This window comes from Acipenser ruthenus, chromosome 41 (genome assembly GCF_902713425.1).
Source record: "Acipenser ruthenus chromosome 41, fAciRut3.2 maternal haplotype, whole genome shotgun sequence".
NCBI lineage: Eukaryota > Metazoa > Chordata > Actinopteri > Acipenseriformes > Acipenseridae > Acipenser > Acipenser ruthenus.
In genome coordinates, this window is record NC_081229.1 from 3,849,619 (window position 1) to 3,865,401 (window position 15,783).

General features: G+C 38.3%; 2 protein-coding genes across 4 annotated transcripts; both read right to left on the reverse strand.

Moving 5' to 3' along the window:
* Positions 1 to 555: 555 nt before the first annotated feature.
* On the reverse strand, positions 556 to 8,233 carry LOC117964998 (uncharacterized). 2 transcript variants are annotated; one of them, XM_034909918.2, is made up of 8 exons: positions 8,119 to 8,233; positions 6,857 to 7,180; positions 5,666 to 6,040; positions 4,890 to 5,007; positions 4,279 to 4,307; positions 3,560 to 3,642; positions 3,116 to 3,187; positions 556 to 2,390 (listed from the first exon to the last, which is right to left on the reverse strand). In XM_034909918.2, exons 1-8 carry the CDS (start codon positions 8,174 to 8,176, stop codon positions 2,283 to 2,285), a joined length of 1,167 nt encoding a protein of 388 aa, XP_034765809.2. In that variant the 5' UTR covers positions 8,177 to 8,233; the 3' UTR covers positions 556 to 2,282. The 2 variants fall into 2 exon arrangements, with proteins under 2 accessions (XP_034765809.2, XP_034765808.2); XM_034909917.2 differs by having other exon boundaries at positions 557 to 2,390; positions 3,560 to 3,645.
* A 2,008-nt stretch (positions 8,234 to 10,241) lies between these two features.
* On the reverse strand, positions 10,242 to 13,824 carry LOC117433599 (suppressor APC domain-containing protein 2). Of its 2 annotated transcripts, none has more exons than XM_034055963.3 (4): positions 13,658 to 13,824; positions 13,394 to 13,534; positions 12,655 to 12,735; positions 10,242 to 11,550 (listed from the first exon to the last, which is right to left on the reverse strand). In XM_034055963.3, the coding sequence occupies exons 1-4, from the start codon at positions 13,742 to 13,744 to the stop codon at positions 11,431 to 11,433; spliced, it is 429 nt and encodes a 142-aa protein (XP_033911854.3). In that variant the 5' UTR covers positions 13,745 to 13,824; the 3' UTR covers positions 10,242 to 11,430. The 2 variants fall into 2 exon arrangements, with proteins under 2 accessions (XP_033911854.3, XP_034775110.2); XM_034919219.2 differs by having other exon boundaries at positions 10,246 to 11,550; positions 12,580 to 12,735; positions 13,658 to 13,821.
* Between the last annotated feature and the right edge of the window lie 1,959 nt (positions 13,825 to 15,783).

Genomic DNA, 15,783 nt, shown 5'->3' on the forward strand with positions numbered 1-15,783 from the left:
AACTAATGATAGCCACTCCCAGTGCATAATAACTACTGTTGAGATTATTGCATTATAGTTTGATTAATGTTAGATTTGTATATCACTGACTGTAATAAATCACTAATGAGTTTATGAAAGTAAAATGTGAAATTGGTTTTAAACCCTAATATAGAATATTATATTTAAAGGAAGAAATCAGTCTTTATTGAGTAAAATGTTAATATAAATGTGAATCTCTTTTCATTTTCTTCAAACATATGTTGCCATGGAGACGTTCAAATGCATTTAAAGACATAGCAAATAAAACAAAAACAAAAAAAGCAAACTATTTCAGGCTCGTTATTAGTTCTTTAGCAACACACGCGGTAAAATAAATGCCATCTGAGAGTTGTTGTGTAATTTGTATGATATGTTACAGAATGCGCTTCTTTCAAAACTTTTTTTAAAAAATCTATTTTTTATTTATTTATTCATTCTTTAGATTGGAATAAACCCATTGAGACCGAGGCCTCATTTACAAGAGTGTCCTGGCAAGATGACCAGAAACAGACAGCAGTCATGTTACATCATTAAAAACAGCAACACTATCATACATTCAATCTGGGATCAGACACATTTACACTGCGATCATTCTAGAAACCTACTCATTAAAATAAACGTAGACACTGTTCTATGTGTTCCATCTGGCCCATACTATTCCATGCCATAGGGGGCGCTGTAACTAAATGCTGATTGGCCAGCACAGGACCAATCTAAGGCACTTGATAAATAAGGGTAAGACTACATCGTAAACTGTACTTAGGTATATTTTACCTGTAACATCGAGCCTAGGTAACTTGGCAACAAAAATATTACAGCTTTACATAAAGTACCCAGTGTAATGCAATTTCCTTCTATAAGTCAGCGACATCCAATTTAAAGAAGCAGGTAACTGGCAGTGATGGGTTTGAAGATGGCATTCTAATAGAAATATGGCTGCTTTGCTCATTATGCAAGCCTAGTTTTTTGATTGCTCAACAGAGGCATGTAAAAATAAAGTGTAACCATAATCAAACAAGGGAAAAACAGATCTCTTAATAACACGACATCTACTTTGAGGTGTAAAGTTTTTTCACTGTTGAAAAAGAAAATCACGTTTTTGCGCTATTTTCTTTGGCATAGTTGAAATATGCTAATCAAACTTCACCAATGGATCCAACCAGATGCTTATAACTAACTATCTGGCCACATCAAACAGATCTCCAGTCAGTGATTGAAGGGCTTCACATTTGAAACCTGCTGTACACAGTGAACGGAAACGCAGGATTGGGGAGATTAGTGAATTTTTGTTTCATTAGCTATCAGCTGTTAATTATATCACATTATATTATAATGTGATATAATTGCATTGATGATAACACTTTGATAGTCTGTTTCATTATTATTAATTAATAGACACCCTTATTATTATTATTAGTTTATTCAGCAGACGCCTTTATCCAAGGCGACTTACAGAGACTCGGGTATGTGAACTATGCATCAGCTGCAGAGTCACTTACAATTACGTCTCACCCGAAAGACGGAGCACAAGGAGGTTAAGTGACTTGCTCAGGGTCACACAATGAGTAAGTGGCTGAGGTGGGATTTGAACCAGGGACCTCCTGGTTGCAAGCTCTTTTCTTTAACCACTGGACCACACAGCCTCCTATCTTATCCAGGGTGACGTACAGTTGTTACAAAGCATCACAGTAGAAATGATCACATTACAAACGATCTCCTTGCAAATTATCACATTATACAATATTATTATTTATTTATTTATTAACAGACGCCCTTATCCAGGGCAACTTACAATTGTTACAAGATATCACATTATTTTTACATACAATTACCCATTTATACAGTTGGGTTTTTACTGGAGCAATCTAGGTAAAGTACCTTGCTCAAGGGTACAGCAGCAGTGTCCCCAACCTGGGATTGAACCCACGACCCTCCGGTCAAGAGTCCAGAGCCCTAACCACTACTCCACACTGCTGCCCTCAATATCACATTACAGAATGTCACATTACAGGTAAGAGCCATTGCAAAGTACAACAAGATCAAATTCAAATAAGAGCAAAATAAAGAATGCAGTAAGTAATTACATTTAAGAGCGAGTTCGACTAAGAGCAGTTAACTTACAGTAAAAAAAATAAAAAAAAATAAAACTTGCTTCTATGAGTAACGTCCAGTAATAGCATGTGGTAAGTATGACAAATGGCAGAGAATGGTACGGTACAGCTAATATCATGCGTTGGACAACCCACTTACACCTATGGTGCTCAATCTCCCCAAACAGTAGAATACAGGGTGCAGTCTTCAGAAGCAGGCAGGTGATTTCTGGTTGGTTGGAGATGATCAATAGAGGCATACTGCACCTTACTACCAGCCTGAGAAAAAAAACAAAGCTGCCAGTGAAACAAAGGCCCTCAAATAGGTTTCAGTGGCATATTTTTTTTAAAAAATGGGTCTATTTTAGCCTTGGAATATATGTACACAACAGCTGTGCAAACTAAAGCAATTTCTTAGTTAGATTATTTATAAAAGCTTAGACTAGACAAAACTACTACATTATACATATTTTGACATTTTTGGCCTTTGGTCTCGCCTTTCAAGGTACCCCTGCCCATAAATTAGCTCACAGATAAGTAGAGAGGCTAACCGCAGGGAAGCCATGGGCAGGGGGGCAGGATAGCTGCCCTCCCCCGTTAGACAAAGTCAAAAACCAGGTGGAGGCTGAGGATGAAGAGGCAAACTCCAGTGCACAGCAGTGATGTAATAGATTGAGGTAAGATAGAAATCCTTTCTTTTTCGATCATTGGATGTATTGTTTATTGAAGGACAAATAAGATGGTCTAAGGTTAAAGTGAATTCCCTGCTAGAACCACAGCTTTGCTCAAATGCTGTGACTCAACCTTACTGGTCATGTGCCAGACGAAATCCAATCGGAGATCGATTAGGCTGAACTCTGACCTCTGGGATTCAGTAGCTTAGCAACATCAGCTTTTAGTTTCGCTGGGTGAAACCTGTAATCTTCCTGGGTTGTTGGCATTTCAAGTTGGTGGGAAACCAGTTATGCAATTGATCACTCTAAATTTAAAAACAAATAGCTTACTTTAGGTCTTGTCTGCTTACTTCTTAGCTGCGATTGATCGAGGGAGGCATACTGAATTTCATCCTTCAAGACCTAAATCATCCAACAAGTCAGTACACTGTACTAGGAGAAAAGCACACTAAAAATGAACCTGACAGTAGTTATTATCAATAGGTTTGGCACTTCATGATTGGTTGATGAAAGTTATGAGATTTCAAATCACTAATACATGTTGTTACTAGCTGAGGAAGCTAGGCAAAATGCCTGCTTGCTTTAAATAAGTGTGACATTGCCTCCTACAGTTAAAGTTACCAAAACAGTTGTATAATTAAGCAGTGATGTTGTTTAAAGCACTTGTAAATATATGCTGTACTGTACATCATTTGCTAAGCCTGAAACCTAGCTATTTCAATCCAGTTACTCTGGTTAAGAATCAATAAGGTAAAAAAAGGTAAAAAAAGGTACCTGTGCAGTGACTGTCGTTGCTTGTGAAGTCTCTCCACAGAGGGTGGTGGAGCAGGTGGAGTGTGTAGCTGATTTAGAGGGGTCTACTGACAGGGTGGAAGAGCCACAACATGAATCTGACCAATAGAGAAGAGGGGCGGGCATAGAGAAAGACAGAGGCAGATAGGGATACTGTCAGGCAAGCAGGGAGGCAGGAAGACAGACAAGCAGGCATTGTCAGACAGGCAGAGAGGTGAGGAGATCCTTTTACAAGCTTACCACCATTTTAGTGCATTCTTTCTGAATGCTTAGCCATACAGCAGTGCCTTACCACACCTTTTGAAAACATTTGAAAGGGACAAGGAGGCAGGCAGTTTCAGGATACAGGCAACTGAAACAGCCTCCTAGGTGGGTGACTGACTGGACTACCCAAAGAAGCTCACCTCCTTTTACATCTGTCCTTGATTCTGGCCTCATTCTCAGCTATTGAACCAGAGCTCATAGAGTTGAGATTAGGGAACAGAACTCCGATCCATTATTTATTAGCAATGCAAAGTGTAGTTCCATGCAAGCAAGGAGTGGAGGGTTTGCTTCAGAAAGTAATCTACTCAGGTGTCTCACCTTTCGAAGCAGGCAGACAGACAGACAAACAGACAGACAGTTAGTTCAGTATCTGGGCATACAGACAGGCAAGCAATCGCACATGTTCTATAGGTAGACATGCAGCTAAATAGACTTACCAACAGTTACATTTTCCCTTTGCTTCATCCTGAAAGTAATACAAATGAATAAGAAGTTGGCAAATATGTTATTAGTTAACCTTCAGGTGTACTCTTTAGCTTTTAGTTCAAGCTCCTTCACTATAACAATACATATGGTGGCACTAGAACAGAGGTATTATTGCTGGGCTAAACAATTAAATATTTAAACAAACTCTGAATATTTGAACAAACTCTAAGGCACTGGATAGCTCCAGGATTATCATGAAACATCGATGTAGCATCTGAGGCTGTCTCTCCAGGGGTAATCTGATCAATTGTCTCTTTCTCTGTTATACTAGTGGCAAGTATTGTATCGGAACAATAACGTTCAACGCAGAATATAATGCGGGTAACTAATACATGGTAAACATTGTTCACATTTGAAACATGGTCTGGTCTCATTCCGGATGGTGTAACAAAGCAGTTAATTCCAGGTTTACCTTCATTCATCAACCTTGAATTCTGCTGCTGAGGTATGGCAGGTGAAAACAAGCAATTTGATCTTAAGTTGGTTAAAGTGAGGAGGCATTTCGAGTTAAGGAGAAATCAATATGCACAGTAGGTGTTTCCGTTATTATAACACAGCGTACCTGAGTGATTTCTTTCTTCTGCAGAGCCATACTCCAGGAGTCAACAGCACTGTAATAGCGATTAATGGCACAATAACAACCACTGGCACCAAGGAACCATTCCAACCACCAGCTTCTCCTGCATGATGAAGTTAATATCAATCAGAATGCATCATTACAAGTGTATCTTCAGCAAGAGCAGTTCCACAAACGAGGCGACCTCACAGTCAACATAAAAGCATCCTAATAATACCTATGGGATGTCATTTTGAGGGCAATCGTAGTTTTAGAAAATATGGCTTGTTTATGGAAGACGTCAATGGCTTGACACACACAAAACTGAATGCAAATAGGTGATGATTGACATGCATCCAGGGAGAGATGGAAATTTATTTGAATATATGAATATTGAAATAAATGTGTTATGTGCTTGTAACGCAGTTCGTGACTACACTGCCTCCTGGCTGGGATTAACATCAAACCAGCCTGCCCAGCGTGACACACCACTCAGAGCTTCACAACTCAATGTGCGTTGTCTCTCTCAACTTAAATTAAAACAGTACTGCCCCTTTATAACGCAATAGTCAGGAACTGTTAAAATCTGTGCCAACCAGTGCACATTCTTTGTTCATTTGCCCTTAAAACCGAGGTCCTATTGTAAGTGACTCTGCAGCAGCATAGACCCCCTGGTCTCTGTAAGTCACTTTGGATAAAAGAGTCTGTTAAATAATAATTTATTTCTAAGTAAATATCATGGAGGATATTGTTGATTAATATGGGAGAAGTACCTCACTCACCTTGTGCTGGTTTGTCTGAAGCAGCTTTCTCTGTTGTCGAGGGGATGCAGGTAGCCTGTGATGTGATCTGTTGCCCCTTGTGCCTTTGCCCAGCCTGTGATCCCAAGTCTAGACAGTATTCTGAGTGTTGAGAGGGGTCTTTCACAGACTGGCAGCTCCATTTCCCTTCATGGATGTCTCTTACCTGCGATATAGTCAGCGTTCTTTTCCCTTCAATAACTTCTGGAGTGTAAGAGATGGGTTTTCCATTGAAGTTCCAGGCAAATGTATTATTTTTAGTTAGTGGATCACTGGTACAGGAGGAGCAATACAGAGTAACATGGCCTCCCAGCCTAGGCAATTTCGAACTGGTGATTTTAATGTTTTTATAGCAACCTGCAAAGAATGAAATAATTATTAAGGAAATATTTTTGAATGCTTGTTTAATTAATATTTTGTGCCTGTTTACTTTAACAACAGCATTCAACTGAACAAAGCATTAATTGAATACACATATGAAGCAGTTTTTTTGCATTAAGCAATAGTCCTGTGGATGAAGGCTTTACTACCACAGCTACCACACGACACAGCCTTCATCAAGAGGGCACTATCGCTATCAGCATTATAGGTAACACTTTATAGTAAGGTGCTGCTTATTAATGTTTTATAAATGTTTTATAAATATATAATAGATACTTAATAACTATGTTACAGAGTGTTAATAAAGCATTATATATGGTTTATAACCATGCAATAGCCATAGATGGAATTACAGTTTTTTAAAGGGGACAGTTTTTAGCTACCTATTGTACATTGGGATGTTTAAACGTAATTCCTATTGCATGGTTATAAACCATCTATAATGCTTTATTAACACTCTATAACACAGTTATTAAGCATCTATTATATATTTATATAACATTAATAAGCAGCACCTTAATATACAGTATTACCAAATTATTCGTGTTTTTTTTTACATTATTTTCTTTAAAACAACACTTTACAACGAACGTGTAATGATTTGTCAGGTACCCGTCTGCTGAGAAATATTTAAGGAAAATAGACCTGACATTTTTTATAAATGATCACATACATAATGAAAGAAAAAATTAAACAAATAACGTTTAAGTTGTCAGATTTGTCGATTTTTTTTGTTATTTCAAAGAGTACCACTATATAAAATAACATCTGAGTGTATATAAGATGATTTACCTGCTTTCACCTGAAGATCATAGGTCTCCCTTCCTCCATTTCGATCGCAGCAGGTGAAGCGCCCTGAATCACTTGCCACCACATCTTTAAGCACCAGAGAGTTCGTCCCTGTCTTGATATCACTGATCACTTCCAATCGGTTCTTAAAGACCTCGACTTCCATTTTATGAACTCCAGTCTGACCGACACTGTAGATTACTTTCAGTGATCCTTGAAATCCGGCACATTTGTGGTATTTTGGAATCCAGAGCCAATTTACAGACGGTCCTGTGGCAGTACAGTGCAAGGAAATGGCTGTTCCTGGTAAGCTTGATATCTGATTAACTATTGAAAGAGAGAGAAAATATGGCAAGCAGTTTTAACTTTCAGTCCACAGTTATAATTGTCAGGTATGCTGAAGTATATGTGTACATCGAAAAATCAATGACAACCGTTTTGGACTAGAAATCTTTTTCAATGTCTTCGAAGACATAGTCTAAATTCAGCACTAATTTAACAGTTATGGGAGGGGTGACATCTAAAATTCAGATTGAATAAGAATATGAACAAAACATACATTACCCTCTAAAAGTATTGCAGCAGAAGAATAAGGGTGGGGCATTTGTGGCCAATTTTTAGCTACTCAGATCTGCTTGCTTAATATCTTTAGTATCCCTGAATAAATACCTGACCTCAAAATATGAAAAAGCTTTAACCCCGTAGGCCCATTTCTTTACTCACCTATGATATGATACTTAGCCACCCCTCTATATTATTTAAATCCAGCCTCACAAGCCAGAATTTGTCATATGTAGTGCGTTATGTGTTGCCAGACAGGGAAGGGAATGGACAGAGTGATCTTTAGCAGAAATATTTTGGGTCTTTGATGCTGCCAGTGTCTTTCTCCATTGAAGACATTTTAAAGAAATCGTGCAGCTGTATGCAGCGTGTCCAATCATTTACAGGAAGCAACTTGAACCAACTGCCAGGTTCCTTAATGCAGGTAGCAGGCAAACATATTTGTGAAGAAAATACAGCCTTATTAGTCACGCTGTCGTTGGTACAACACTCTGGTCTAGTGAGAAGGGAACACTGGTTTGCATGATGCTTTAACACATTAAGACTCCAGAACAGTGCTTTTGAGGAAAAGCAGAATTCACTTTATTTTTTCATCCCAGTAAACACTGAAAAGCAAAAAACCCAAATTATGTAGAATTTTCCTTTCTACCTTTTGAAATATATTTAAAAAGATATCTGCATAAGGACAGACAGATCTCACTTACCTGTGGTGCTGCTCATTACAGCACCCAGTAGTACATTTAGAGCCAGCAGGGTCCTCATGTCCACAGCTGTCACTCGGAAAACTTCTTAAAACAGACTGAGCTCTGACACTGAAAAGTGGCAAACTAATATGGCAGTCTAACCACATCCTGAGTCATAGATAAATAAGGGAAGTAGGGACGATGCCTCAAAGACACAACTGCATTGTGAAAGGTCATTTATTACCAACTATACTGTACACAAATATAACAGTACCCATTCAGTGACAATGTATGGTTGTTTGTTTGGGCTATTTTTAGGGTTAGGGTATATATATAGGGTTATATTAGTCCAAAATAAAAATTAATTTATATTTAGTAAAGAAACTTCTTAATCCTTCTGATGAGACGTAAAACCAAGGTCCTATTTTAAGTGACTCTGCAGCAGTTGCTGATGCATAGTTCACCCCCTAGTCTTTGTAAGTCGCTTTGGATAAAAGCATCTGTTAAATGACTAATTAATAATAATAATCATCATAATACATAATCATACTCATAATCATCATCATTAGTACTCAAACGTTCACCTCTGTTAATATTTGGTAGGACCTCTTGGATTTGTGGATCACTTTGTGTATCATTTGGTGGCTATCTTGTTTTCACCTTCACCTCTTCAACTCCATCTTACAAAACTGGACTTCAAATTGGGTAGTCATTGGACCAACTTGATGTTTCAACTCCCAGTGTTAAAACATGTCAGAGTGCCACACGATATCTGGTAACATGCTGGTATAAAGAGAGCTCTCAGTTTGCATGCTTTTATATCAGCTAGTCTGCAGTCCTTTGGTCATTTCACCTGAGTATGATTCTCTCCACAGCTTCTTTTTAAACATCTGCTTTCCATAATGACTGACGTGTTTTAAAGCCAGTAACATGCTTTGACTGAGAAGACACTGATCAAAATCTAAGTGAGAGCTTTGTTACCCAGCATGCCAACAGATATAATTGAAAAGAAGATCCATGTCTTCTATATTATAAAGCTGAGGGAACACAAAGCCACTATATCAGGAACAGTGGCTTCAAACCTGGTTCCAGGAGACCGGGAGACCTAGTTTGAGGCAACTTTGCCGTATCAAACTCCACGTCTCCCCTGCTGTGCCATGCAGTGTTCTGAAACCTAGTCTCCTGAACCCAAGTTCCAAGCCACAAAGTGGATTTTTGTTCCCACTGGTTAACTTGTGCTTATTTCAAAAGTGTACATACAAAATCTACATAGCAACTGGTAGTCCATGACAGATACAATATACGGGTATATGGATAATGACTGAAACTACTTCAGGTGGAAGGGTTAATTAGTTCAAGAACTTGCACTTCTATATACTTCTAGTGCAGGGATCTCCAACCCTGGTCCTGGAGAGCCCCAATCCTGCAGGTTTTATAGGTGTCTTTATGTCATCAAGGACTAAAGATCTGGAACACTTGTTATTCTTGACTAATTAAGCCAATAATTGGCTCGGTTGAAATGAAAACCAGAAGACCCTGTAGCTCTCTAGTGTGAAGCTGAACAGTAGCGAATCCCTGGGTGCTCTTACTACCATATTAAAACCTAGCGTGTAAACTCAGTTGGACTGCAATTTGCTCTTACAATTCATACGTCTCTCTCTCTCTCTCGGTTCTATTTATGGTGATAGCCTGACAGTCACAGATAGAGGGAGGAAGGAAGTGTTATAGATTGTAACACATACAAAGCTGATAAGCCCAAAGAACCATTTGACCAAATACACTTAAGTATACTCACTTTACAGTAAACATATAATAATAATAATAATAATAATAATAATAATAATAATAATAATAATAATAATAATAATAATAATAATAATAATAATAATTTAGGTTAGTTTCTGTAACATATTGAATGCAAAATAAAATATATTGAAGATGAGTAATTGAGAAACAAACACATTATAGAATTGCAGTAATCGTTTGAATTGGCTATGTGGTGTCATAGCCATGGTGATATCTCAGGGCATCGACAAAGTTGTTTTTACACTTTACATTAAATATCTCTCATTACTGTGTACACATCATTACAATGTTATTTTGCACAGTTATAATGTACACATTTGTATCAGAAAAGAGTTGGTTAGAGTGAGGGCTAGGGTTGGGGTAAGGATAGGGTTACATCATGCAAAAACAACACACACACACACACACACACACACACACACACACACACACACACACACACACACACACACCCTGGTGTGCCAAACTGCTTATTGAGATCCATTGAAGATTTCTTTCTATCAGATTGTTTGTATCAGAATATATTCTATATTGTATTAGAATCAGCTTTATTGCAGAATAACAGGATGTGGAACCCAAATGAAAATGAATGATACAGAGATTCTACTTATCAAAAGATGTCACATAGATTATATAACTAGCAATAAACAAAACACAGTAGACTACAATGTATTGTGTGCCAATGATATAGGATAGATTGTGTGGTAAATGCAGCTATACCAGACTTATCAGACCCACTGTCTGTCTGTACTGTGCAATACTTATTCTAAATACAAGTTGCTATTGCTGGTAATGCTAGCCTCAGTTTCTTCAGGGTAATACAAATGTATTTCGTCAAACTTTTTTGTCAAACAAAAGGCAATTCCAGAATAACACTAATGACTCAGTGAGATGCAGTCAGTCACAGACACAGTTTCCCTAAAATTGATTTGGTGTTCTTCCTTTTTACCCTTCGCAGTTCATCATGAGTAAGGCTGTGTTTTTTTCACAGTTATTATAGATTTCATGCTTATTGACGCACTACCATGAAGAGCTGGCAGCACTCCTTTAATTTGTGTTAAATAATATACCATAGCATTCATTTAAAGGGGGACCAGTGATAATGGGGCCAGTGCTAAGGATATAGAAGAACTAGACTTTTTAGCCTAAGTTAAAAAATGAATAGAACACAAATCACCTGTATGCAAGATATTCTGAGGGGGAAAAATTACATATTTCTACCACATCAAGGTGCGAGGTTACTTTTGACAATCTAAACAGGCAAACAAACAGGGGTACAGGCTATCTGAATGCATTGCACTTTGAATAATGTAAAACCTAATGTGCTCCAAAGTGTTAAAGTGAACCCGGGAGCCATATGGTCACCTTGAAATACAGACTGAAGGGTTTTTCTTTCAGTTATCATTTTACCTTATTATTTATTTATTAAAAATTCCATGGAATGAAAAAAAAAGAACTGGGAGTGGAGAAACAAGATGCTGTCGTTCAAACACAGGAAATGCAACAACAACTGATCTGGAACATCCTTCAGTTGATTGTGCGACCCCTGTGGGCGGGGCTAACGGCTCTGAGGTCATCCAGCTGTTTTAAGAGGTCGCGCCTTTCCCCTTCCAGATGTGAAATCCGCTGACTTTTCTCGTTAACTTCCTGTGGGGAAAATTATTTAAAAAAAAGCAAAACTATAAAAATGACCACACACATTAAATGATGTAGCATGTCCATCTACACTATAAAACCTGTTTGTAAAACTGAATTTCATCTCGATACAGTATCAAACTGGAGCGGCCAATGTAACAGGGCGGAGGCTGGGCGTGAACGGGCGCCCCCGCGTACCGCATGCCAGCGTCTTAATCCCAATGCAAAAGAGCCAGGCTCCTCAGCATTCCTGTTTTAAGAGCTTTTAACCTCATCTTATGTCACCAACAGGATAGAATCCGTAATGGCAGTGTAGCACACAACCTTGCCCGTCACACCTACAGTACATACCAGTGGTTATATCCACAGTCTGAGATCTAGCCACACTTTAACACACAAAGTTCAAAGATCTGCCATATGTATCACATTTTTTTTTTTTTTGTTTTGTTTTTTTTCTTTAGCCACTCTGTGAGATGAAAATCCCTTAAATAGGAATTTATTTTTCAATTAATTTGACCCTGAAATTAAAAATAACCCCTTAATGTAATTAATTGTAAAGAAGCTGGCTACCAGTACTTTACATTTTGTGAGGCAGCGCAGTCATTTCGAGTATGTGACAAGGCTCCTACTGTCTGTATCCATCCAATATATGGGGTGCTGGAACCTTGCCCGACCAATCACATTGCTTGTTTCACATTCCATTGCCAGCCCTGGATTATATATATATATATATATATATATATATTCATTTAAATCTTTTTATGATTGCAAAAATCATAAAAAGGTAAGGAAACAGTAAAAAAAAACTGAAACTTTTACTTGAAGCTACTTGCTCTTTAAACCTGATAGTCTGTTAACATGATCCCTTTTTGATGTGCAGTTAACAGGTATGTACATTCTGCACCAACCCAGGTCATATTTCTTCATTTTAAACTGTGAAGCTCATTTTAAAAGGTTTACTCTGACACCAACGATAACTATTCCCTGTCGATCACTCTCACAGATACACAAGCAAGCTACATTTCTGCATTATCTTCTGACCTGTCTCAGTAATCTGTTCTGTTCTTTAAGGAAATTGAAAACTTGCTGGTGACAATCCGGTTGCTTATGGCTTACGGAATCAGACATCAAGTCTTCAAGGCAGTGATTCACTTCCTGGATTCGAGACTTGAGGAAGAAATCCCCGACAATATCATCCTGAAAAGAAATACAGCCATGGATGAAGTCTGATATCTCTGCCATAAGCGTCTGGAAAGGTTGCATTCATATAGATATATTTATTTCACTCAAGACAATTTTTCCTGTAAACAGCAACATTAATCAATATTAGAAAACATTAGAAACTTTCATCCACCAATCAAGAAGTTGCAATGCAGAGCACTACCACACAGCGGAACTTAGATAGAACTTCTATCTGCAGAAAAGCTAAAGAGGAGTGAAAGAGGGCGGAGTCTGGGTGCAAACCAGTGACCAACCACAACGTAAGGGAGCGTCTTAATCACTATGCAAACGATGTGGGCTCGTCTGCATTTGTGGTTATAGAGCTTTTAATCTCATCTCATCTCACCTACAGGGGGCAGTCCATAACAGCAGTGACTCACACAACACTGCCCTTTACAGAAGCAAAGCCAAATACTGAAATCTGTAGAGATTTCAAATATTTAAAATAAGAACAAAACCACTGCTTCTTAACTGCCATTTTAATCAACAAATGGCAAAATAATAATAATAATAATAATAATAATAATAATAATAATAATAATAATAATAATAATAATAATAATAATAACCAGTATTTTATTGCTTAAAAATACTCCAAGGCTTCCCCAAATCACAATTCTGAACTCAGACTCACAGTGTCTTCTGTGCTAATACACTGCTGTCTTTCCTTCAGATCGGCGATCTGCTGGCAGTACCAGAAACGAGCCCGGTCCAAAACACTCAGCCCATTGCACAAACAGTCCTTCTCCTGCTCCAGACCCTTCAGTCTCTTCAGCTGCAAAAAGAGGGAGAGAGTCATACAGTACATGCTGCCATTATAGACCCCTGAGTTCATTACAGACAGACAGCTAGAGGCTGACAGGCAGATAGAAAGCCATGCAGACAGGTCCGTCCCTACCCAAAGGAAGAATCGCAGTGCATCGCTGCTCCAAGGGCTGTTTTCAAGGGGGATGATCACAACTGTATAAGAGGCTGTGCACGCCATGAGAATCAAAAGAGAGGGTGAGAGAGAGAGCGAGAGAGTGAGGGGAGGGGAGAGGAGGGCAGAGGCTCTGCTGTGAAAGATTCCACATGGCTCTGCGATAGGAATGTTATTGACAAGGCAAAGCTGACAACTCAGGGAAAGAACGCAATAGAGGGAAAGGAATTGCTGCATGTGTTCTGTTCTTCTTTAAATGGGTTTATTGGTTATGCTATACTGAAAGCACATTTAACTACGAATGCCATTTGAATACAGTCAGACCTGCTTAATATTACTTCTGTTAATCACAATCTGCTTGTTATCACCACATTGAAGCCTGAATATAATGGGAGCCAACGGGGACGCGGTTCTGATAATATAGGTTGTTCTCATACTAGCACGCACATTTATCACTTATAACTTATTTTGTCAGTGTTGTTGGTAATTTAAGTTCACTGTGTATTGTCTCTGTTTTTGCTGAGTTCCTTTGAAGCAATATCAAAAGCCACAAACCCACAGGCACACATACATACACATGAAAAGACAGACAGACACAGGCACACACTCGCACCCCTCTCACCTTCTCCCAATTCCTTGTGTTCCTCGCTGTGTGTTGTGTGGGGTTGTCTTGGTAAAGCTGTGCTGGAGGCAATGAGCTGAGAGTGACAGGCTGTCTCCAAGTCCTCTCACTGACCCATCCCTCAACTCCTATATACAGACCACAGACATATCAGAGGAAGATCACAAATGTACTGATCACAGCACAGGACCTACAGTACAATCCCACACATGTCTTAAGGTAAGCAAACATACAATAAAAACAGCAAACCTAAGTTACAGATACACACCTCGAAAGCTAATTTCTTACACACCTGCCAATAAATGAAAAGGGTTAGAAATGTATTATTTAGAAAATATACATGGAAAATATAAAATTTCAGACACGCTCTTAAACTGAGGGAACACAAAGCCACTTTGTGTTTTGGAACTTGGTTTCAGGAGACTAGGTTTCAGGCCACTGCATGGCACACCAGGGGAGACCTGGGGGTTTGATACAGCAAAGTTGCCTCAAACTAGGTCTCCTGGAACCAGGTTACAAGCCACTGGTCCTGAAAAAGTTTAAGAGCTTAAAGAGCTTGTCTGACACTTATATTTTTTGAATAATACATTGCTAACATTTTTAAGAAATTAGCTTTCAGGGTGTGTATATGTAACATTTTTCCCCTGGTAGATTACAGAGGTTATCTGTACAGTGGCTATAGTTTCAGAGGGCAGTGAAATGAAAGCTACCCCACCTACAGTAGTGCCCATTTTTTAAATGTGTTTTTTTTATATATATTTCTATAATCTTAAAACAAGCTTGATTGTATCAGAATATTTGATTTTTTAAAATAGAAAATTCACAAATAAAGAGTACAAATATATGACTCATCTGTTTTGGATAATGATACAATGGCCTGTCTGCAAATCAACAGAGGACGTGGAGAGCTGCAGGCTGCAGATTTCATTAATGGAGACAAGATGTCAATACAGACAGTGCATGGCGTTCATTTTAGTGTCACAACGTTTTAGTTCTGCATCAAAAGACAACTCCCTGGGGGTCTAAGTGTCATAGACCAACAGAAACGAATTCACTAGCCTCTCTTGCCTTTTACATCTGTAGGCTTGGGATCCAATGTGGGGTTCTGAGCACATCAAGAACAGGGTTTTTCAAACTGGTCAGGTGTAATTTCTCTTGTCCATAACTCCGTAAATTAAAATCCATAAATCTGTTATTGCTAATTGTAATTAAAAAAAAGAAAAGAAAAAAGACTACATACATTGTCATTTAGTTTTGAAATGTGTCTCCACCTTTAAAAACTCTACATTGATATTGGTGTTTTTGTGTGTTCTTTCTGCAATCCCTCATTTAATTTGCTCAATCGCTATAAATTACCTGGGAGATACTAACAGGAACCATTTCACTGGTTAAACAGGAGTAATTTGATACTGTGTCCTTAAGTATCTGAAATATAGCTTTCTACTCGGATGGAACAGATTTTCCTTTTCCTGATCCCTTTGCA